The 24,005-nt window shown below is 42.6% G+C and overlaps 1 protein-coding gene across 5 annotated transcripts in view; it reads right to left on the reverse strand.

Annotated features, from left to right (window-relative positions):
* Nucleotides 1–14,089, reverse strand: part of ZNF608 (zinc finger protein 608) — a 274,166-nt gene extending 260,077 nt beyond the window's left edge. For 2 of the 5 annotated variants that reach the window (XM_030193558.1, XM_030193561.1), the window contains exons 1-2: nucleotides 11,873–12,435; nucleotides 10,167–11,205 (exon numbers count right to left, since the gene is read on the reverse strand). In XM_030193558.1, coding sequence (XP_030049418.1) covers nucleotides 10,167–10,985 — 819 coding nt within the window. In that variant the 5' untranslated portion in view covers nucleotides 10,986–11,205; nucleotides 11,873–12,435. Of the gene's footprint in view, nucleotides 1–10,166; nucleotides 11,237–11,872; nucleotides 12,436–13,951 lie in introns of those variants that run through there. The other 3 variants (XM_030193559.1, XM_030193560.1, XM_030193562.1) reach the window with 3 other exon arrangements.
* Between the last annotated feature and the right edge of the window lie 9,916 nt (nucleotides 14,090–24,005).

The raw sequence follows: 24,005 nt of genomic DNA on the forward strand, positions 1-24,005 counted from the left end.
CACATTTGCAAACCCAATACAGGAAACTAGTCTTTAAGCTGCTAGAAAGAGTTCATGGAACAGAAGACGTGCCAAAAGCAATACTATGTACCTCCGATCTACTGCTGTTTAGTTTTGTGATTCTTTTTATTTTAAAGGAAAAAAATCTCATAGAAGTAACATACTGCAAAAAAAGTCTCATCAATTTTAATCATGTGACAGAATTAGATATTTCAGTTTAAGGACTTAAGTGCTTGTTGTTGTTTTCCAAATAATCATCATGATGCAGCCTGAAAAATCAGTAACATATTATGTGTTAATGATCCCAACTATAGGTGTCTGCTCTAGTCTTTTGTTTGAGCAATGGCAGATCCTCCCTACAGCTTCACCATTAACATGTCTGTTTCCTGTCAGCCCACTCAGAGATAATGTCATTTATCTCAGGGTGGCACAAGACCAGTCATTAGCCTCAATAAAAGACTTCAAACAAAAGCAGGATGATGTTCTATCCAGGGTTCAGAGATTGCATTCAAAAATCTTACTGCCTAAAGTGTATGTTACATAAAGGTTAGGTCAGAAATCATCCACTGGAAGACTGACAAATATCAAGACACAGAAAGATTTTTCTATTGTTTTTATTTATACACTGATGGGCCCATGCTCACAACATAAGATGCTCACAACATAACCGGTACTAGAGGACAGTGAGTGCAGAAAAGGGAGGCGTAGTGCCCCCTCGGGTGCACGGAGCCGAAGATAACATGGCGCCGTGCACCGAGGGGACATGCGCGACTGTGCCAGCGGGGCGCCCTGGGAGGAGCAAGGTGGGCTAGCTCCCTCCGCAAGAGGGGCACCCCGCTGAGAGAGAGGAGGAGAGGAAACGGGGCTTAAAAGCCCTGGGGAGGAGCCCGGACAGCCTCTTTCGCGTCCGGGCTCCAGGTGCAGCTCACCTGCATCACGGCCAGCGCTTCCCGGTGATCCAGGCTACTCGCGCAAAAGGAGACCGGCGCAAAAGGAGACCGGGGGAAGCTCTGCAGCTCACCTGCATCGCGCTACTGACGGCGGCGACGGCGACCTAGACCGGCATCACGGCCAGCGCTCTCCGGCGATCCAGGCTACTCGTGCAAAGGCGACCTAGACCAGCCGACGAAAAACATCCCGGTTCCCCACACCAGCTCCGGCGTGGGGGAGAAGAAACAGGAGAGGAGGTCAGCACGATCCGGCATCAAACCTCTGAGTTGGCTGCCGAGTGTTCGAGTGGGCTGCCGAGTGTTGCGGTCGTGCCAGGAGGCAGAGTTCTAAGTAAAAAAAAAAAAAAACGGGCTGTTTTGGTGAGCAGGGAGGCATAGGGCATGACCATGCTGCTGCTGGGGGCGGCCATCTTGGTCAGCATGAACATGCTGGTTAGCTTGAACATGCTGCTGCTGGGGGGTGGCCATCTTGGTTAGAGCAGACCTCTGTTTCTGCAGGGGCAGCCATCTTGGATAGGGCAGACTCCTCAGGCCATTAGATGATATCTGGGACAGCCATATTGGGGAGGGCATTTCCATTTCAGAATTAGAGGCAAGGATGTGAATAGGAGTCGGCCATATTGGGGATGGCAGGAATCTGGCAATCACTCTCTGGTACAGTTTTAAAGTGAATTTAAAAAAAAAAAAAAAAAAAAAAGAAAAACAGAAGGGGATTCTTAGCAATATTGTACCTACACCGAGAGGCAGATATTAACTTGTTATCTTTTAAGTCTATTTAGATCCTTGTTTGTCGGCTACCTTGCATTCCCTCCCCCATCAGAATGGAAGCAGGTACAGAGGCGTTCGAAACCCGTCCCACACAGGAAGTCAGAGCGGAGGACGGGTACAGCGCGGCACCCCCAATTGAAGTCGAGCAGACAGTGTACGACGCAACCGAGACGCCACCACCGAGCACCGCAGACAAAAAGAAGCAAGTGAACAAGAAAGCAGCCGCCACTGAAGACTCCATAGCAGCCAAGAAAGACAAGAAAAAGAAATCCAAAGGAAGGCAGGATGCAGCCACTTCAGGAAGTTGGCCGTTCACACCAGTTTTCCCCGGATGGACAATGCCTCAGAACTTAGCTGAGCAGGCGACGGGGAGCTCGGGGCCAGTGGGAAAAGGGCAGCACAAGATCGCGCCTCCATGGCTTTTACTCTGTTATATGTGTCATATTTGTGCAGATGTTCTATCAGGGGCCTTCCTAAGGCATTTGCTGGCGGGGTGTGGTGCGCCGCACGAGGTACAAGCATGCTTGAATTTGCAGCTCGGTACGGTACATGTGGCTCTGTTGAATTTCCAGCATTTCCAGAGAGCTCTATGGCAGGACACACCCTGCATGCCAAGGATTAGTGCAAATAGCATGCAAATATAGTCAAATAGATGTTAATGAAGTCATTTCCCATTCCCTCCCAATGTACAGAGAACAACAAACAAAACAAAGCCACCCTTACTGCTGAAAACCTAAGGCCAGTTCCGAGCATGCGTTAGGGTGTTTGAAGAGAGGATTTCTCACAATTCTTTCTTTAAAATCTGCTGGATTTTATTTAATTTGGAAACAGAAGGAAGCCTGTACAAGCACTAGTAGAGAGAAACAAACGTGTGCAAGTCAGAGCAAACCCAAAAGTAAAAGCACACCATGGCACCTGTTTCCTGTGCTTAAATATAAACTTTCCAAGTTTAAAAAAACAAAAATTGAAAAGCTTATATTTAAAGATTCAGAAAACAGGCGTTAATGTGTGCTTCACATTTGGGTTTGCCTGGCATATGCAAACAAGAGCTTACCGTGAAATTCTTCTGCACATGTGCCAAGCACATTCCCCCCACCCTTGCTTTTGCTTCTACAGTACATATATAATTTGAATACCATTTCCTTTGAGCATTTTTGAGCTAGTTTTCTATGCTGTTCTGGCAGTATGGCTTCTGCGCTGTTGGTTTTACCATGGGAGTTCTGAGCATCAGCCCATTAGATACCTGAGAAAATTCATAAAGAAAAGCATTGCTGATTTTTTCTAGCAGTGGAAATTCTGTCAAAATATAAGAAATGATCAGAGACTGAGGTCCTTCTGAATTCTTGATTGCTGAACAATTTATAGTAGTGAATAGACAATTTACTTTCCAAGGAAGACAAAAGAGTTGACTAAGAACAAATCCATAATATAAGAGCAGCACTGCCATGTGTGTTAAGACCTCCACTTAGACATTTACATGACAAGAGGATGTTGAACATGATAGGATATGTGGCAGTGTGTGATTCTTCCTGGGGGTTTTTTTTTTTTACTTCAGATTTGCAATCCAATCTCTGTGTACATGCTACATGCATTTATTTTTCCTACTGAGAGAAACTGTTCAAATATGCAACAATGGACTGATTCAAATAATAAAATTTTATATAAAAAGTGTCAGGGAACCTAAGTAATTTTTTCCTTTTATCAGCAATACTGATCTATTAAATTTCATTTAAGTCTGGAAACCAGGAACAGATGGCTCTTTCCATGTTGCTTCAGCCTGGTTACTGAACAATTCCATGCTTACGGAAGAACACCTCAATAGTTACAGGGGATTCCTGCTTAGCACATTTAACATACAAATTTCATTTACAAAATTATAAATTCCTATGTTTGAAAAAAATCTTGGTGCAGCGCTAATTAGAACAATACTGAAGTGAAGTAGAACATGAAGAATGTGTTTAACCTTGTGGCAACTGCACAATCACTCTTGCCCTTTTGAAAGGTATGAATTCATTAAATCAAAACTACTAATATCATAACCAATAGTTCTCTGCAGTGTGAATGCTACTCTAGTCATCCACAGGACTTCAATAGACAGACAGACATACTCTGAGGTCAAAAGGTTCTTACAGAAAGCTTTCATTGGCCAAAGGGCAGCAACTCTTCACCCAACTCCAAAAGCACTGTCACACTCCTAGACAACATTAAGAATCCTTAGCTGTGCTTATTGTTAGATATCCACAATTAACAATGTTTTCAACAGCTTTCAAAACTGTTTGCTGTCAAACAAGACACCTAATTATGGAAAATGACCTTTATCCCTTTCAGTTCACATTGAGAAAAACGATCCACCTTATATGTAAATTACTAGGGCTACAAGGTTCCTAGGATTTCCCTGCTTCAGGGTTTTAAACAAAACAAGAAAATGCAAAAGAGAGCAAAATGGATGGTTCAGTGCCACAGAGACTGACTAAATAACAAGCAGAAATTAGGCCCTCCTGAAAAAGCAACAGACACTTTGCAGGGTAAGTAGCATGTACCAGGAAAAGTATCCACCAATTCATCTTCAACTCAAAAAGCTATAAAACTGGCTTATAAATTAAGCTCTCTGCATTTTAACATAATTTATAAATAAGCAATGAAAGCTGTTTTCTTCAGCGCCAGTCAAAGACAATTTAAGAAAAATTTTAAAACACACCTTTTTATTGAGCCATATCAGACCTATTAAGAATCTCTGATGGGAGACTGATGGGGCGCAGTTACTCTAGTTATTGTGTTATGATTTATGTGTGTATGCTGATTTCTATTTCTTTGGGTGGTTGCATGTTTATCTGTCCTATAATCTTTTAGTTCTTTTCTTTCTTTTGATTATTTTATATTGTACATCACCTGGACTTGGTATGTTCCAAATCTAGCAATTAATCAAGTGTTAAAAGACAGCCACAGTATTCACAACACCATCTATCTATCAGATTTTAAGAAAAGCATTCAGGTGGGTAGCTGTGTCGATCATTAACAGCAAAACTGACCCAAAGAGGCTAGTGACACCTAGGAGTGGCCTAGTGGTTAGAGTGGTGGACTTTGGTCCTGGGGAACTGGGTTCAATTCCCACTGCAGGCACAGGCAGCTCCTTGTGACTCTGGACAAGTCACTTAACCCTCCATTGCCCCTGGTACAAATAAGTACCTGTATATAATATGTAAGCCGCATTGAGCCTGCCATGAGTAGGAAAGTGCGGGGTACAAATGTAATAAAATATAGTAACCAATTTATACATGTCCTCAAAAAGCTTGTACCTCAAAAAAATGGTACTCTGTAAGCTGTCCTCAGATGACCCTCCTTGACTGAGCTGTTTAGGATAACTAGATGACTAATTTCAGATCCAATTATTTAAACAAACAAAAAAAAGCCTTATAATGGCCCTGATCTTCAGAGTAAGGTACTGCCAGGTTAGCTACCGTCTTAAGTTGCATTATGAACAGTCAATTTTATCCCAGTTCTTAACCTGTTGTAAAGAGGGCATTCAATACCATATCTAGGCAACAGTAATGTTTCATTTGTTAACAATAATCAAAAGGACCCTTTCCACATCAACAATTTTAGTAGCAGATAAGTAGATTTCATGTTCAGACTTTATTCAAACATGTCTCTGGTAGCTTCCAAAAAATGGCTTGCACAATCATAACCCAACACATACAATTATAATATGCGCCAACATTATCCACACATTAAGGGAGTGGAGACTTTCATGGCATATTTGTGGTTTCTGCATAAAAGGCAACAGAACAGTCACTGATTTAATTGGACTTTAGAAAATCTAATTTACCATGTTTTACAAGACTTTCTGTAGCGAGAAAACTAACAACAACATGAAAAAGCTCTAAAGCAGATATTAAATAAAGGATGCTGTGAAAAACACTTCTTGGGAATCTCCCCCAACAGACTTCAAAACAAAAAAAATAGCCATCAAGCACACCTCTCCAAAACATTTTAAAAAGACCGAGTTAAAATTGATACAACACTCCAAGCAACACAACTAAAAATTTGCAATGGCTGTCTGATCCACATCTTTCAAGTGGGTGCATACTAGGACTTTTTTTTAAAATCAAAAACCTTCACTCAGCTATCTAGCAAGCAACGTTCTGCTACATGATCGCATACAGGATATGAATTTTAGGCTCCTGAAAAACTAGTTCAACTGCAAATAGAAATGTAGTTTATCTTAATACATTTAGTCTGTATAGTATTTAGCACTGTAATATTTGTCAAGCCATTCTAACTGCCTTTGGTCCACTAACCTGCCACTTGCTTGGATATATGTACAAGTATTGTTTCAATATAGCAAAAACTAGTACAGAACATTAAATGACCTTGGCAATTCAATCTTTATGTGCTCAAACTCATATTTAAGCTCTCTAGAACGCACAAATTACCAGTTTTGTATTACCAATTCAGGAAATATCTTTAGCACTCTGCACTGAGAGCAAAACTAAATATACACTGCACTATTTAGATACAATTTTATTGAAACTTCATAACACCGATATTTTAAACTAAAAATTCCAACCACAACATACAAATGCTTCTGGTAAACAATTTAAACATGTGCACACAATGGGGGATAAAGAAACAGTTGGCCCTGAAAGCAGAAAATAACTGGGAGATGTATTCTTCGGAAAAAGTACACTGAGAAGTTAGCAAAAAAAAAATCAAAGAACGCAGTTTAAGATTTTAAAACCAGTGCACCACTAAGAAGGACAACAAGAAACCTTTATTAGCATTGTTTAGGACCTGATTCACTAAGATCCTGATGCTCAACAGTAAACGCAGGCACTAGAGGCCATTAGCGCAGTACTAGCACCTGCATTTACCTGTGCAGAATGCTCAGAGGTCCAGAGCGTGGGAACATATAAGCGCGAAGATAAACAACACAAGTAGCATGCTAATGTAGTCAAGCTCATGTTAATGAGGTCATTTTGTATACCTCCCAAATGCTCAGAAAAGAACGCCCGAAACAAAACTGCCTTACCGCTGCAAAAAAATAACCTGCTCCAGGGCGGAGCAGGTGTTGGAAGAGAGGAATTCTCATGATTCTCCCATGATTCTTTCTGCAAAACCTGCAGGTTTTGATTGATTTTGGAAGTAGAGAGAAACCCATGCAAGCCCTTAAGAGCTAGTCAAGAGAAACAGCAGACTCAAGCAAAAGCACACATTGGTGACCGTTTCTTGCGTCTAAATTTAAAACAATCATACTAAAAAAAAAAAAAAAAAGTCTGTCTGTCCTGATTTAGATTGTAAGCTCTTTTGAGCAGGGACTGTCTTTTCTTCATGTTCAATTGTAAAGCACTGCGTACGACTGGTAGCCCTAGAGAAATGATTTATAGTAGTAGTAGTAAAAAAAATGTAAAACGCCCAAGGTGAAAACACACACTGGCCTCTGTTTCCTGCATCTAAATGTAAGTGTCCACGTTTATATTTAGGCCACAGTAAACATACACCAACGTATGCTTCATGTTGGGGTTTTACTAGGCACATGTGCACAGGAGCCGAGCTTACTGAGGCACTCTTCTGCGCATGCGCCAAGCACAATCCTCTCGCCGAATTCCCTAATGCGCAAATTAGGGCGTTGTTCTGCGCTTGTTCCAGTGGTATTTTTATGGCGCTATTCAGAACAGTGCAGGAGCTTTGCGCATCGGGGCCTCAAGGCTCCTTTTACAAAGCTGCTCTACCGATTAGCAGAACGCTAAATGAGAAGCCCATTCTATTACCATGGGCTTCTTCGTATTCAGCGCACCACTAATTGTAGCGCCGCTTTGTAAAAGGAGCCCCAAGTTTCCCCCCCCCCCCCTTATAGATAGAGTATGGGAAGAAAGCCTTAGGGCCTCTTATCTAGCCAAGCAAGCGGCTCCAGGTGTGGTAATGCCGACAAAGCCCATTCACTTTGAATGGTCTCCGTCGGCATTGCCAAGCAGGAACTGCTAGCGCAGCTTGATAAAAGAGATCTAATGAGCCAGCTTCCTATCATAAGCACTAACCGCGAGGAAAATGCTATGTTCAGTCATCTATGGATAACCGAGTAACCAAAATTTTTCTCTCTCTTAATTCAAGCACCAAGATTTTCAAAAGACTGAAAGAAAAGTGCTTATATGCAAGTGAATGTGATTCTTCATGCACTCTACACACCATCTCTTCTATCTAAAGAGAGAAAAGAATTTTAAAAAATCCTGAAGTAACCACACCAATCTCTAATCTCTGTTGCCATGGCAGCAGCCTTTGAGATACTGAAATGTACAGATTGCCAGCTAAACAAAATTGTTGAATGTGAACATTTGGCTAGGAGATTAAAAGGCTAAGGGGGGATGTTAAAAAGGGCAGTACCTCCCACATTCCAAGGAGCCACTGAATCCAATCAAATGGCTCTGACTCTTTAACCACAACCATTGTGAAGACAGGATTAGGGCAATTTATCTAGATAGTTAAAGCAGATTAAAGAACTGCAATTTGAAGACTTCTGGCAACAAAAGCAAATGCCAGCTGTATTGTAGTAAGTTAATAGGAACAACCATAGGATGTAAAACCTTCCAAAATAAACTAACTAAAACTGCAAATTCATACTTACAGCCTGCTAACACCTATTAAACCTTTAATATCTTAATCTTGTTTTCAGTTCCCATCATCCTCTACTATCCATTTTTTCTTCTTTAAAACCTCTATCCCAGATGGCAACCTGGGTAGCACCAAGAAACTCTCACTAACTCTGAGGGAAATTTCCAAGATGATCCTTCAGCATCATTCTTTATTATTATTATTATGAACAATGGTAATTTTCTAAAGAAAGAAGGAAAAAGGTCACAGGGACAACACTGGCCTTCAATCTTCCACTCCAGTTACAATGGAGGGGAAAAGGTAAACTCAGAACAAGTTCGGGTCAGAGATCTGACAGGACCTGGCAGAAAATCACCACTAGGTAAGGGCTGCCACAGTACTGGCTTATCTAACCCCAGACACCCCTGATAGACTACAGATTTACTTGAATCAGCAGAGTCTGTTATGCCACAACAAGTCATGGGACTGGTCCTGGTGTGGTTACTATTTTAAGAATGTACAGTATATAGAGGCATACACACATTTGTAAAGACTCAAATATTGCCAATAAATGCTCATAGAACCAGTCATACCTACAAAATGCTACTGCATCCAATCATTGTTACAGATTCTTCCATAATAATGGGATGTAAAAAAAAAAATCATTAAGGACTATCAAAGTGTGGCTTTGCACATGAGTAGCAACACATAACTGGCTGCTTAATTTTCAGCTTGGCAACAACTCCCTGCCACAGGATTATCAGCTCACCTGTAAGTGAAATTACTTTTTTGTTGTTTAGGACAACAAGAGCAAGTCATTTAGAAGCACTTCACCCAAGCATGCATGAAAGCAGTTTTGTGCGTGGAGAAGGGGGGAAGGTCTGCACCACAAGCAGTAGAAATTCATTTGACCCTTAATTGTGGCCCAACAATAGCCCCTCCCCCCTCCTCCCCAGGTCTCCAGAGAAACCTTATGGCCTTTGGATAACCACTAGCACACAGCCCGCCCGAATGCACAGTAACAATAGCCAGGCTCAAACCAGTTCTCTCCCTTTTAAACACTTGATTTGTTCACAGCACATTTCCAGCTACTTAACATTCACGTTCCAGCTAGAGCGCTGCCAAAAGCAAGCGCTGCATTCCTTGAAAGGCTACTCTCTTGTTTCAACTCTTAACAGATCATTTATTTTTTATTCCCGGGAAGGGGGGGAGGGAAGGAGGTTGGGCAATGTGACTCTACAGCCACATGCACTGCTCCCCTCCCCCTCCCCAGGCTGGAGGAGGAGGAGGCGGATTACTGTAAAAGCGAGCGCGGCGCTCTCTCACCTCACCTCTCTTGTTTATACACTCGGGCTAACAGCACAGCAGCTGGGAGTGGGAGGGGAGCTGCTGCCATCCGCCAAATCTCTCTCCCCCCCCCCCCTCCTTATTCAGGGCCACATATACCCCAAGCCCTCCCCCTCCTGATATATACAGAAACTAAGGAAAAGCTGCCCAGCGCATCTCCCCCTCCCCCTCCCCAGAACGTTACAGTATTTGAACTGAATCGGTGGGTTCTATAGGGGGGAAGGTGGGGGCTGCAGGGGGGGGGGGTCTGGCCGTTAAACCTTCCCTTCTTATAAAAGCTAAGGGAAGACATAAGCGGTCCTTTATTCACATATATCAGTAGAGAACATGCATAGCCTCCCCTTCCTTCCCCCGATAGCCTGCAATTACCCAGCCTAGGAAAAGGCAAAAGAGAGAGCCTCCATTTATAGCTAACCACCACCTACAAAACTCAACTTCCAATTTGAAAAGAAAGGAAGCCACAAGAGCCTGAGCTCCACAGGTCTGGGAGGGGGAGGGGACCAGCTTCGCTCCTACCTTGTCCGCCTTCAGCTTCTTGATGCGCCGGTGGCTCTCCTCCTCCTCCTCATCGTCGTCGTCCTCCTCCGCCTCCTTCTTGGCCAAGATACAGTTCCCCATTGGCCCTGCCTGCGGCTCCGCCAGGCTTTTGCCTGCCATGTCCCCAGCCAGGCTGCCGCACTGAAAGGGACCCTTGGCGCTCCCATATCCGAACTGGTGTGGCCCCGCGGCTGGGGGTCCCCCTAGGTCGTGCTTGCCGCCGCCGCCGCTCTCCTTCCTGGCTTTGGCCGCCGCCGTCTCCCTCTCTCTCTTGGAGCCGCGGCCGCCCTGCGCTTTGGCCGCGCTTTTGTCGGCGCCCTTGGCGCTGGAGGCCAGAGCCACCCCGTTGGCACTAGCCTGGTGGTGGTGGGCCAGCGTGGGGCTGATGGCCGCCGGGTGCACGTCCTGCTGCCGCTTGCCGCCGCTGATCTCGGGCATCCCGTAGAGGGCGGCGGACGGGGGCAGCGCCTTGGCGGCATCCTTGCAGGCTTTGCTGCGCTTGGCCTTCGACTTGTTGCCGCCCGTCTCTTTGTGGTGGCCCCCCGTGGGCGGCACGACGACGGCCGCGAACTTCAGGACCTCGGCCAGGCTGGAAGGGGCAGAGCCCACGGCCCCGCTGCCCTCCTTGGAGCCCACGCCCGAGTGGCTCATCTCAAATTTCTGTCGATCCTTCTCCAGGTCGGCGTCCAGGTCGATGATCAGATTGCCCACGCCGATCTCCCAGTCATCGCCGCTGTCATAAGCATCCACTGCGTTGGGATCCACACCTTTCCCTGCTGTGGAGGTGCTCAATGACATCCTGAAGACAAGATCTCTGGCATCAAAAGGCGAGGAACTTTTCTCTGAAGATGCGGGGACATTCGTTCGCCTCGGGTTGATTATTGGATTTCCCCCCTCAAAAAAAAAAAAAAAATTCCAAGTCAATTTTGTTTCTTTCTTTTTCCCTTTTAAACTTGAGGGTTTTGTGGGGGTGAGGGTTTGTACATCCTTTGGGTCAGTCCAGGTCCACCATCGCCTCCTGTGGGGGGGAAAAGTCGAATAGTTCTTGGCTGGGTATTATAAGAATGTAATGAGATTACTAGAAGATAATACAACAATCACTGTTTTACACTCAACATAAGTTACTAAAAAAAGAAAAAAAAAACAAGGCAATTACAAAAAACATCACTGGAAACATATTGTACCCCTCCCCCACACATAATGTCCCAATTATCGCAGAATTGAAGATATAAATATCCCAACATCATTCACACAATTTAACCGTTGCTTTATATCATAACCTGAGCTAGGGGCTTTTTTTTTTTTTTTTTTTTTTTAATGAATGCTCAATGCTCATGGCTTCTTATGGGATTATACATAGTTCTCGACAATACTGTTTATCTGAGAAAGATAGCATGTCTTTTTTTTTTTTTTTTTTTTTAAACAAGTGCCTAAGAAAACCCAGCCACTTAGAAGTAGTTATAATGTGATCTGAGGTCAGAGCATTGCTCAGTATGTTAAATATAGTATTACTGACTGTACAGGAAACTGATTAAGACATACACTTTAAGCGATCTGCACCAAGGTGGCCTCAGTGACCGCAAATGAGCCTGTGTTTTGAAAAAGATCAGTTGAAAATCATTTTAAAGGCACTGGCTTCATTCTCCAGAAGGGCTGATTGTTCAAACATGGCATATATCGCTTACCTTTTAATCGTTTATCATATATTTGGATGCTAATTAAGCCAGCAAATTAAATTCCAGTTTCCACTCGACTCAGCAGCAATTCTGTGCCTCATTTTACTTCAAATACCATGAACGAGCACAGAAAACCCAAGTGCATTGATGTATCTCAACACAAATATCCTCCTTCAGCCGTTCGGTCCTGCATTCCTTTTACTTAGTTTCTTTCCTTCCAGATTTTATAGACGACTATTGTTTCACAAGCAGAACAAAAAGCATCAAGGTGGATGGCTGACCAAAAAGTGTTAACGAAAGTCTGAAGCATAGCACCGAGACAGGAAGAAAACATAAGCATAATGATACCAAAGAAAGTTTTTTTTTTGTTCTTCCTCCTCCAACTCCACGTTTCGCCTTCAGCCAGAGAGTCGAGTGCTTTCCTGATCAGTAAAGTAATGATCCCATGAAGTAAACCTACAGACGTCTGGTTGTAACAAGACAGAATGTGCTAACATCGGGATAAATTAGTGAAAGGGAGAGAGGGAAGGGGAAAAAAAAGGAAGCATGGACTCAAAATGTGGACTGGATTCATCCTGCTGCTAATCTGGTTTTGGCATTTCCCCTCTGCCTTCCTGACAAATCTGATTTCTTGTACGTGAGGGTGGAGGAGGGGAAACGAGAGAGAAAAACGAAGTGGGAGTCGGGATAACCACTGATCTGATAAACCTTTTACCAAAACAATTTTCAGTGTGTTAAAAAAAATGAAGCAGTTTCAACAAAGAGACATAAATATATCCTCCCCTCCCCCTTTTACTGTTTCAAATTAGCGTAGTGTAGTCCAAAACGAAGAAAAAAAATTACAGCACATGTCGCTCGGCTCTGTGGTAATTAAGCTCCACAGAGATAAGAAAAACTGTAGAACAGGATTTCTTTTTAATTCAGATTGTGTCATCGAACCCTACATCTTTCTAATTTCTTCTTTGTTTTTTTTCCCTAAACCTATCAAATGGTCTAGAAACTCCCTTAGTATTTTTAATTAGCTGCCGTTTCCGAGCTAAAATGCTATAATGAATAGTTGATGGATTGGAAGTACAGCGTGGTTTGTTAGAAATGCAGTGAGTTAGGTGGGGGGATGGGAGAGTCTGCAACAACCAACCACCTAAAAGCAGCTATTTTGTTACAGTTCAAGCTTTCACATCACGTGAGGATCAAGGGCTCAATTGGTTGTCGTGAGAACAAAAATGGGTGACAGGCGTATCAAGAAAATACTGATCTGGTCTTTAAAAACATTTCTTAAGATCCTTTTCTCTCTCTCTCTCTCTCTCTCTCCCTCTCCCTTTTCTCTCTCTCTCTCTTTTGCTGGCAAGACTACAAGTTCTGAATGTGAAACATTTTCTCTGAGGCTGCACCTCCTGAAGCTGGAAAATAAGTGAATGTGCAGATAATCTCGTCGAACAACATATGTTTTTCAAAGGAACGCCTTATAAAATCTTTCCTCAAGTTAGCTCCAGTTTGTAGATGCCTAAAACCTCGTTTATTTATTTTTTATTTTGCAGCTCGAGCTTAAAAAAGAAAGAAAATAGCACTTTGAAAGCTTCCAAGCCAGCTGAATTGTGCTATAAGAAACTAGACTTTTATGTTCATTGCCACAATAAACAGTGTAGGCGTCGCTGTTAAGTTTTTAAATAATTGGTGCCATAAGAGGTGTTAAGAGAAAATCGTGATTCTTCTCTGCAGTAGCTTTAGATTTTTGTTAAGTGCGGATCCTAACGAACTGCAGTAGTAGCAGCTCTCTTCAGGGACGGGAGGAGAGTGGAGAATATTTACAGTATGTAATTGTGTCAGTTTTATTTTTCCCCTTGGTTAGCAAAAACCAAAGTCAATCTGCCTTGAACGCCCCGAGTGCACCGTCAAGCATGATTTGTGTGAGAGGCTACCCATGCTCACCCTCAACTTAATATTCCTCATAACTCAAATCTTCTCTAGGCTACAACTAGATAAACTAGTAAGTCCTTTATTTTTTTCCATCCGCACAATTATTAACAATGCCCTTAGATTAAAACGAAATAAGTCAAAGTGCCAAACACACCACACAACCGTACTTACGATCTGCATTGGATCGAGCTGACCTTTTCCTTCTAAGTGCATTGAGTGTGTTTTGTTGCAGCCGGGTTTTGTGATTATTATTATTTCTTCAACAATGTTTTATTGCAGAAAAAAACAACGTAAATTTAAACCCTCTTTTGACTAGGATGGGAAATCTCCCAAACATAGACTGCTATACTGAGAAATCAGAACTGAAAGGGAGAGAGAGAGAGAGCAGCATAGCCTCTACCTGAAAAGACTTTTCTTTGTTCCCAATGCCCTTTCGTATCTGACCAATCGGATGCCAGCTTTTATGAAACCAAGCTTTCTGATTGGCTATCTAGTTGTCTGCTGGCAAGGGGGGCTCGAGAGAAAGAAAAGAGAGCTCAGCTCTCGCCACAGTTCTACACATACACGCAGAAGGGAAAGGCTTATTTTACAAGTGAGCTTTCTACACAGTAAGATCAAGGAACCTCCTGCAGCAAGTGGCAATAGACAAATCAGCCTTCAATTCCTATTACAATCACCTCACCTAAAATGTCATTCCGGAAGAAGAAAACACCACCAATTAATATACAGACAGTTGCAAAAAGGTCCTTCATCTTAGCGGCTGAAGATAGCAAATTGAATTCAGAGTTTTGACTGTAGCGTTTTCCATGTATGCTCTGCTCTGCATTAGGGTGTCACACGTTTGCTGTTTGCATATTCGTCTGCATTGTGTATCAGTAATCTTCATTATTGTTTAATGTATTACAGTTTGACTCAGATTGCCTGAACATGTTTTACTTTTCTTAATTGATGACTGAATAAGTGAAATTTAATTTCATGAGTTATTGTGCGATACCAAACATTCAGTTACACTCTGTTGATTTACTGTGATCAGTGGACTGTGAATACAAGGAAATACATAATTTAAATCTGTATTTTTTTGTGGAAAGTGGGAGAGAGGGAACATATTTTTCTGTTCCATGCTTTGCAAATCATCTCAAAGTCACACGGCATTTTGATTTTGGTGTCAACTCATGTGTCGTAAATATAACGAGTTAAACACATTGAAAGATGAACATTCTTTTGTTTTTTTCGCTTGAATTGACCAGGCTAACAAATACAAAGCCTCCTGCAGCGAACAGTTACCAATGGCAACGCAAATATTTTGACTTTTAGAGGTTACTTTTAAGACATTCCATCTAAGTTTAGTGTGCTACGCATATTGAATACGTCTAATTACAAAAGAAATCGAGTTCATAATGGACCTGAGCTGCGCTGCATATTGTAGTTATATACCTGTGGCTGCAGTTATTTGCCTCAAACTTGGAAGAAGCTAAAACGTGGACAATAATAATTTTAATACCCTGAGACCTTTTTTTTCTTAACTGAACAAATTAGGTGTTCATTTGTTGCAAATACGTTATAATTCAAAAGAATAAAACTGAGTTTGAAATGGTACTATTAGTTCAAAGAGGTTAGGGGAGCAAATAGGATTCACCTTCATTTTTCTTAATGTTAAATGGCAGCAAATATAAGTAATTGAAGCAATGAGACTGACTCATATAGCCAGTTCCCAACGAGCTGTGTCGCTGCCTCTTAGCAGCTGCGGTGCTACTGTTACAAAGGAAGGCCAGCAACCATTCTAATTTTACAGAACTTGGCTGTATCTCAGCTATATAGAAAGTGCACATGAGAACGTACTCTTCAAAACTCTCCCTTTCTGGAGATACCCTTAAAAGAGCCACCTAAACATAGCGGACAACTGAGCATTTTTATCTCCTTGAATGATAAACAGTCTAGGGTTAAGTCTTAATGGGAGTGTGTAGCAATAAACTTGAAAGCTCACTGGCTTATACATTACCTTCATTGTATGAGACAGTGACTGGTACCCCTCCCCCCCCCAAAAAAAAAAAAAAAAACAAAGGATTCGACTGCAAATCTGTAATGCAAATAATCGCTATAATTTTTCTTTGACCCAGTGTCAAGAATGAATGCATCTGTTCTACTTTCCTCTTGCAGTCGATTGCAGCAAATTAAATCACTTATTCTGAGCCTTTCTCATGACCAAAACCAGCACCCTTTGCTATATTTGCTCATAGTTACTCAGCCTTTAATTGCAGTATCATAAATTAAAGGGAGAAAGGCAAGGGATTCAAGAGAAAGCAAACAGTAAGTTATAGGTTTTAACTGAGGCATGCACAGAAGTATAATTAATTTCTAATTCTGATTTATTATAGTAACTGGATCATAGAAGCTTTATTATTTTCGGATTTCTAGCAAGCCATACAAAAATCAGCAAATTGAAGCAACAGGGTTGACCAACTCCACTAAAAACACAAGCATTGTAAATAAAGATAGCCATTACAGTGTAGATCAATATTCTTAGAGAGAGAGAATCCCCTCCTCCACCCCACATTTTATTATTAAAGGGAACAAATTATGTAATTATGGTAAAAAAAAAAAAAAGCTGGCCCTTTCTTATTGAATTTAGGTGCTAGAGTTTTTTTTTTCACATTGCAACTACAAAGCTAATTCCAGCTTCTAAGACTCTTTACAGATCCGGCATTGCCATTTTGAAATAAGCATTTTACAGATTTGGGTAATAGCTGTGATTTCCAAAATTTGTTTGGACACGTTTCTCTTGGGGGTTATTTTTTTTGCCTTTAAAATTACAGTGATTTGCACGTTATTACAGTGAGGAGGAGGAGACATAGTATTTAGCAGTGAGTGGGGGAAGGGTGTTTTTCTAGGAACAGATCTGCTGCGGTCAGCACATAATTTCAGTCTGAAGAAAACTGTTTTGAATGGTTGATCTGTTAGTTAGCCAAGGACTGCTGACTGCTTGAGAGACTGCAACTAAATGCTTATGTTTGTATGTCCTCATTCTTACAATTTAGATAGTACCTTCATCTGTGGGCAACATGTCTGTAAAAACAACCGGACCGGAATGCAAAGACGTTTTGTGAGACTGAGTGTAGGGAAAACTGTAGTTTAGTAACGAGATTCCTAATAAGAAACAATTGTATAGTGTTGTTTTACAGCCATGTGGGGGTTTCTCTGTCCCCAGCAGGCTGGAATGTCATCATTATAAAAAAAGACTAGTTCAACATAGTTTTCACCGCCTCTGTCTTAAGTATCTAAGTAAAAACGAAAAAAAAAAAACCCCAACAAAACCTAATGAATCCAAGCTGTTTTTTTCCCCCGAAACTATGTCTACTAGAAAATCGTAGGTTTCAGTACATTCCTAGACCCCTGTTTAAACTCCTAACGTGTGCATATTGCAGAAGGTCAGCAAAATACTGATATTTAATTAGGATACAGACGCATAATCACCCCCTCCCCCCCCAACCTGTTTTGATGTTGTGGCTCTTTAAAATCAATATTCTTGTTCGGTATTCTGGAAATGTATAAGATGCATACCACCCCCCCCCCCCACCACACACACACACACACCCCAAAACAAATCCCCTACATTTGAAAGCTGTTTAATATTCAAAATATAGAGCAGAAGAGTTTGTTATTATATGTTTAATCTCTGAGGTATTAAAATCCACTTAAGCTAGGCGGCGTTATTTGTTTTCGAGGCTGTAATTTGAAACTACACCACCAGTACGTACTAAAACAACGTGCCGTGTATACATAGTGCAGACTTGCAATAACAGCAGGAAAGCAGCAGTCTTGCCTCGTTTGGTTTGCTTTGCTTTTCTTCCTCTGCAGCAGAGCCCTTACGCTTTTTATTTAAAGAGCTAGTTGAAGCCCAGAGTCCGACAGCCATTCATAATGATGGAACTATGGTATTATACCTTCTCATTGGCTGATTCTCGGGGCTGCAACATTCCAGTCTCTGAAGCTTTGTACTTTGTGCCGCGCTGGCCTCCTCACGTCTGGCTCCCAAGAGAGACAGACCATTCCCTTCTCACCTCCAACCTTGCGCAGTGCTGCATTTTAATTAATTCTAATTGTTATACTGAGCCTGTACAACAGAACATCGTTTAACCAGTGTGAATAGTCAGTTTTCCAGAGCAAAATAAAGAAACATTTATACATACATACATACATAAACACACATGCACGGTGGTAGCTTTATTGCTTGACTTTGTGCTGCTCATAAAATAAAATATATAGGGTTTGCATTGGATTATGAAGTCTTGTGAGGTGAATTAAAGAGCCTGACTCCTAACGGCAGTATTATGCTAGGGAAAGGGTCTAATGTACTGTACTAAGGGGTCTTTTACTACACTGCAGGGAAAAGGGCCCTGCGGCAGCAGCAGGCATAGCCGCCGAGAGGGGGGGCAGGGGGGACAAAATTCCCCGAGCCCGGGCCTCCAGGGGGTGCCCAGCGCCGCAGTCCCACCCTCCCTCCGTTGTCGACCGTCTGCCACCGGGCCGGGCCCCCTGCATTGAAATCACAGCGCCTCTCACCTGCTTATGAAAGCGCTGCAGGCAGCAAGGCAGCAGATCGCCTCCCTTCGGGCCTCCATCCCTCCCTGTGTCCCACCCTCATCTGACGTAACTTCCGCGAGGGCGGAACACAAGGAGGGAAGGAGGGCCGAAGAGAGGCGATCTGCTGCCCTGCTGCCTGCAGCGCTTTCACACGGAGGTGAGAGGCGCTATGATTTCAATGCAGGGGGCCCAGCCCAGTGGCGGACGAAGGGGGAGGGGAGGGGAGCGGCGGCCACCTCGGGGGGTTGGAGGGGGGAGCGGCAACCTCGGGGGCGTGGCCCCAGGTGCGGCCTTGCCCCAGGCCCAGCCCAGTCTTTCGGCGGCACTGCAGGGGCCATTTGTTCCCACATGCCAGGGCCCTTTTTACAGCAGCCAGTAAAATCCCCCCTCCGCCCAAAAAATGGCCACGCGGTAAGATAGCTCTTACTGTGCGGCCATGCGGCAGGGAGTACTTACCGCCACCCATTGAGGTGGCAGTAAGGGCTCCTGTGGTAACCAGGAAGTGCGTGGCTATGCCCAATTACCACTGGGTTAGCACCACACTAGGGAAAACATTTTCCCAGAGTTCCAGAAATGGCACGCACTCGAGCTGGAACTACCGCTGGTAGCTGCATTGGGCCAGTGGTAGTTCCATTTTAGCGTGCAGTAAGCCCACATTGGGCTTACCAACGCTTTGTAAAAGACCCCCTAAAACGTTTACTTGTCAAACCACTTTAATTGGTTTTCCCAGGGAGTACAGTTTTTCCTCTAACATACGTATCCATAGAAATCAAACAAAATAAAACATGGAAAAGAAAATAAGATGATACCTTTTTTATTGGACATAACTTAATACATACTGAATTTATTTAATATTCTTTGCAGCAGCATATACAATTTTAACAATTGAAGGACTAGATGTATGGACACCAGCCCCAGACATGAAACACTGCATAATAGTATAATACCACGAGTAGTAAGATACAGCAGTACTGTACAGAACAGTTGTCAAATGTATGTAGTTACAATATTTGGTTTTCTTACAAACTTAATGAGCAATTTGTTTTTGCCCCAATGCTCTTACTTCTTCTAATTTTCTATTATTGCTCACATTTTCTTTGGACTGGTATGGCATAGAGAGATGTAACCTGCCCAAAGTAGCAGATACAACTCTACCCATCTTACTGGCCAGACTAGATGGACCATACTGGGCCTTATCTGCCATCATTTACTATATTACTATGTTACAATGAGCTGAGGTGCAGTCAGAATTTTATTATTAAAATATAGTCATTTAATGGAATTCAAACATGTGTGGGATAAACACAAAGGCATCCTGTTTAAAAGGAATGGATCTACGGAATCTTAGCGGAGATTGGGTGGAGACGCCGGTAATTGGAGAGTAAAACCAGTGCTGGGTGGACTTTTACAGTCTGCGCCCTGATCGTGGCTGAATAGATATGGACGGGCTGAAATGTAAATTTTAAGGGGCTTCAACGTTAGCTTCAGACCTTTTAGTACAGCAACTGTGCTGGGCAGACTTTTACAGTCTGTGCCCTGAGAAAGGCAGGGCCAAATCAAACTCAGATATACATATAAGGTATCACATACCAAGTAAAATGAGTTTATCTTGTTGGGCAGACTGGATGGACCGTTCAGATCTTTATCTGCCGTCATTTACTATGTTACTATGTATGTTGCACCATTAGCAAAAGAAAATTATTTAAAACTGTTATCTGGAAAAAGAGGAAGCATTACATCTAAGCAGCCTGGTGGGGAGTGTCTTTAATCAGCTTATGATCCCTTTGCATAAGCACCCAGTGAAGAGGCATTGACCTCAGTGACATTATTTCTGGGTTGTTGCAGGGTTTAAACCGTTGGTCCTGTGGTGCCAGCTGTAGGGATGTGGCCTAAGTGGAATACCCCTTTGGAGCTCCTTCAGAGCCCAGAGAAGCCTGAAGACTCTGGAAGAAGATTTGAGTGTTTTATAGATTGTTGAGTTTATTCTTTAGGGTTGGGAAGAGGAAAATAAAATCCAAGGCTCCAGTTGAATTAGGCTCTATAGATAGACAAGCTCTAGAGGTAAATTCCCCTACCACTGTTCCTACTTCTGATCAGAGCAAGGTTCCTATTCCTAAAGTAGTATCACCTCTATCTAATCTGGCTGTGATTACTTTGGTGAAGTCATATGTTACTTTGAGAGACCTCTGGAGAGTTATTATGAGAACTGTGGAACTTGTAAAGGGATCTGTGGCCCAGCTATGCAGGTTCACCAGTGAAACAGTTTGCAAGTTAGAAAGATCGGATAGAAAAGTCAATAGGCTGGACACATATATCCTGAATTTGGAATCTCAGTGTCAGACTGTACAAGCAACAGGAATATCTGGGATTAAGGACAGTCTGTCTATTATAAATTGGAGACTTAGGAGGATGTTGCCAGGCCAAAGACTCTTTGCTTTTTAAAATTTCCAGAATTGTGATTAGTTGTCCCAGATATATTATTTAGGAAAAATATGGAAGAGGTCCTAAATTTATCTAAGGTAGATGAGACTGGAATATCTACATTTATTATGTTTCTAAAAATCTTCTTTTGAGAGGCTGAGGCTAGTTCAAGATGCAGTGGCTCATCCTGAGAGCTTTGACTTTATGGCGGTTTTGGAAACTGGGCAGGACAAAATCGGTGAGGGACATTATATTGGTCACTTTTCTTAGATCCATCTTGATTTTTAAAGCTTACTTTGAGGGTAAAGAGGTTTTGTTCTGGGGCAATTTTTCCAAATTGCGCATACCATGACAGGAGTGAACCTCACCCCTAAGCTAGGGTATGTGGAATATGATCTTAGTCTTGTATGAGCAGAAGATTCAGATCTTTCCAGATGTGTGGGATAAACTTAGTGGATGCCTAAATAGAAAGAGGATGGAAACACAACATGGCTGTTCAGATTTTATCTTGGGCAAGAGTAGTGGGAACTGAGTCTGCTGCTGGATGGATTTCTACTGTCTGTGTCCCCGGCAAATGAGAAGAGACTGAAAGAAGATTAGCCAAATTCAGTAGTGGGAACTGAGGCCGATGCCAGACAGACTTCTGTGATCTGTGTCTTGTAAACAGCAAAATGGACACCAAATGAAGCAGATACGTATGTGGAAAACAATATTTAATTGATATGGATCAATAAAAAATTTTGTTTTCCACATACGTATCTGCTTCGTTTTGTGTCCATCTTGGAGTTTGCAGATCGATTACCCTGCTGTTTTCTTGTAAACAGCAAAAGACAGGTGAAGCTTGGCAACTCCAGTATTGTAGATCACTTTTTTGTCACACAGACAGACCCCAGCGCTATGTCCCCCTTGGAGGCCGGGGAGAAGCAGACACACCGACGCAGGAAGGTAGGGGGTGGGGGCAGTGGCGGCCTGAGCAAGCGAGGGGCGGCCAAGGAGGTTAGATTCAGCTGCGTCCTGAGAGTAGGGGGGGGAGGGGCAGGCCCAGCTTTGTCTCTTGGCGGCCCTGATGATCACTGGATGCCAGCTGATCACACACAAAACATCAGAAACACTCAAACACTCTCCTCATTCATGGTTACCAGGTCCACTACAGCTCCCTCCTATATGCCCTCTTTTACAAGATGCCAGAACAGTTCTCTCTCCATAGGGTTACCATATGGCTCCAGAAAAAGGAGGACACATTGATCCATTCCGGGTTTTGCTTCCAATGAAAGCAATAGAAGTAAAACCCAGACTGGCTCAATCTGTCCTCCTTTTTCTGGAGCCATATGGTAACCCTATCTCTCCAGAGAATCTAGGTTCTCCCTACTTCTATATGACAATGCAGTAAGGATGTCTCAGTCAACGTCCGGTATTTTGAATTCACCTATCAGTAGTACTTCCCTTTCATTGTAATGGAAGAAGCTACCAATTTCCTTTTCTTTTTCATAGGAAGAACTGAGGATCAGAGCTGAAAATATTGTAAGCTGAATATTTATTTTATTTATTTGTTACATTTGTACCCCACATTTTCCCACCTATTTGCAGGCTCAATATGGCTTACATAATACCGTAAAGACGTTCGCCAGTCGGTTGAGAACAAATACAAGGTTATGTTGTGGTCGAATGTGGTAGTTGTGCGTCAGGTACCATGAGGGTCGGAAGGAGTGAAGATTGTGTTGAGGTCACACCATGGTGTGACACAGAGGCATTATGGTATTCTCATTCTTATTTACCATCCCTTATTTGTGAATACAATAATAATTCCACATTAATATTGAAAACAGTATGTTGGAAATAATTTGTATGAATAAGTAAAAGAGCATTGCTACTACATCATTGGGTATATTTGTGATTCATAGGCTTGAAATTCACATAAAATCATATAGTGCTCTTTGCATGGGAAAATGTGGTACATTAATGTGCTAGTTAGCACTGTATCCTGTTTGTAACAACAGCAATATTTTGAATGACTTCAATCAAATCTCTGTCCGCTTCTGTCTGTGAAACAGATGTATAAATCTGTAACAACATGAAAATTTTTACAGCTGTTTGTACTGTTTTAAATTCTCTATGCTGTGCTCAGTTCAAATTCAGTCCGTTAAGTTAGTGCTTCCACTGCAGGCTTATGGCAGCCCTGATAGCCAATAGGAAAGAAGAGATTGCCTGCATTTTGTTTCAGTCATTATCTCTAGGCCTGTATCCCTGATTAGATAGACAGCTTAGAGCCAGCTTCAGTTGTGGCCTTTCTTTGAACCTGTTTTTTCCTGTTGCAGCACCTGTCCGGAAGTCACCTTGAGCCAAGTGATGCAAGCTTACATATTCCAGTCCCAGTTTTACTAAAGATGATACTGGAAGACTACCCAGACTATTTCCTGACCAATTTTGAAAGAACCACCTGCCTGGGAGGTACTTCTCTGTATGCAAACAGTAGGTAGGGCAAGTATTTCTCCCAGTCATGGTCTCCCATTTCCACAAAAGTCTTTAATATATGCTTTAATGTTCCATTAAATTTCTCCATCAACCCATTAGTTTCAGGGTGATGTGGTGTGGTACGTACAGATTTCACTCCACAGTGTGCCCACAGATTCTGGATCAACTCAGACATAAACTGTGTCCCTTGGTCTGAGAATATTTCTCATGGATATCCTAGCCAGCAAAATATTTCTAGCAGGGCAGTGGCAATTTTTTCTTTTCTCTGATTCTATGGAGAATAAGGCTACCGCTTCAGGATATCTGGTAGCAAAGCCCACCACTGTCAATATATATCTTTTCCCAGTCCGGCTAGGGATAGCTAGAGGCCCCACTACATCCACAGCTATTCTCTCAAATGGCTCACTGATAATGGGTAAAGGTTTCAGGGGGGCTCTGGAGTGATCTTGGGCCTTACCCACTTTTTGGCACACATCACAGGTTCTACAATAATCAGCTACGGCTCGAGATACTCCCAGCCAATAGAAGTTCTGTGTCAATATACTGTATGTGTATGTCACCTCCTGATGTCCTGCTAGTGAAATGTAATCTGCAATCTGTATTTTTCTCTGTATGCCTTGGGCACTATAAGCTACTAGCCTGCTTCCCAGGGCCTATTAGGATCAGCAAGATCAGTCTCTCTGTACAACAAGCCCCCTTTCCATAGGGTATGATCTTTACCAGTCTCATTGGTTGGCTGACCAGACCTCTG

Source organism: Microcaecilia unicolor, chromosome 2, assembly GCF_901765095.1.
Source record: "Microcaecilia unicolor chromosome 2, aMicUni1.1, whole genome shotgun sequence".
In the NCBI taxonomy this organism is placed as follows: domain Eukaryota; kingdom Metazoa; phylum Chordata; class Amphibia; order Gymnophiona; family Siphonopidae; genus Microcaecilia; species Microcaecilia unicolor.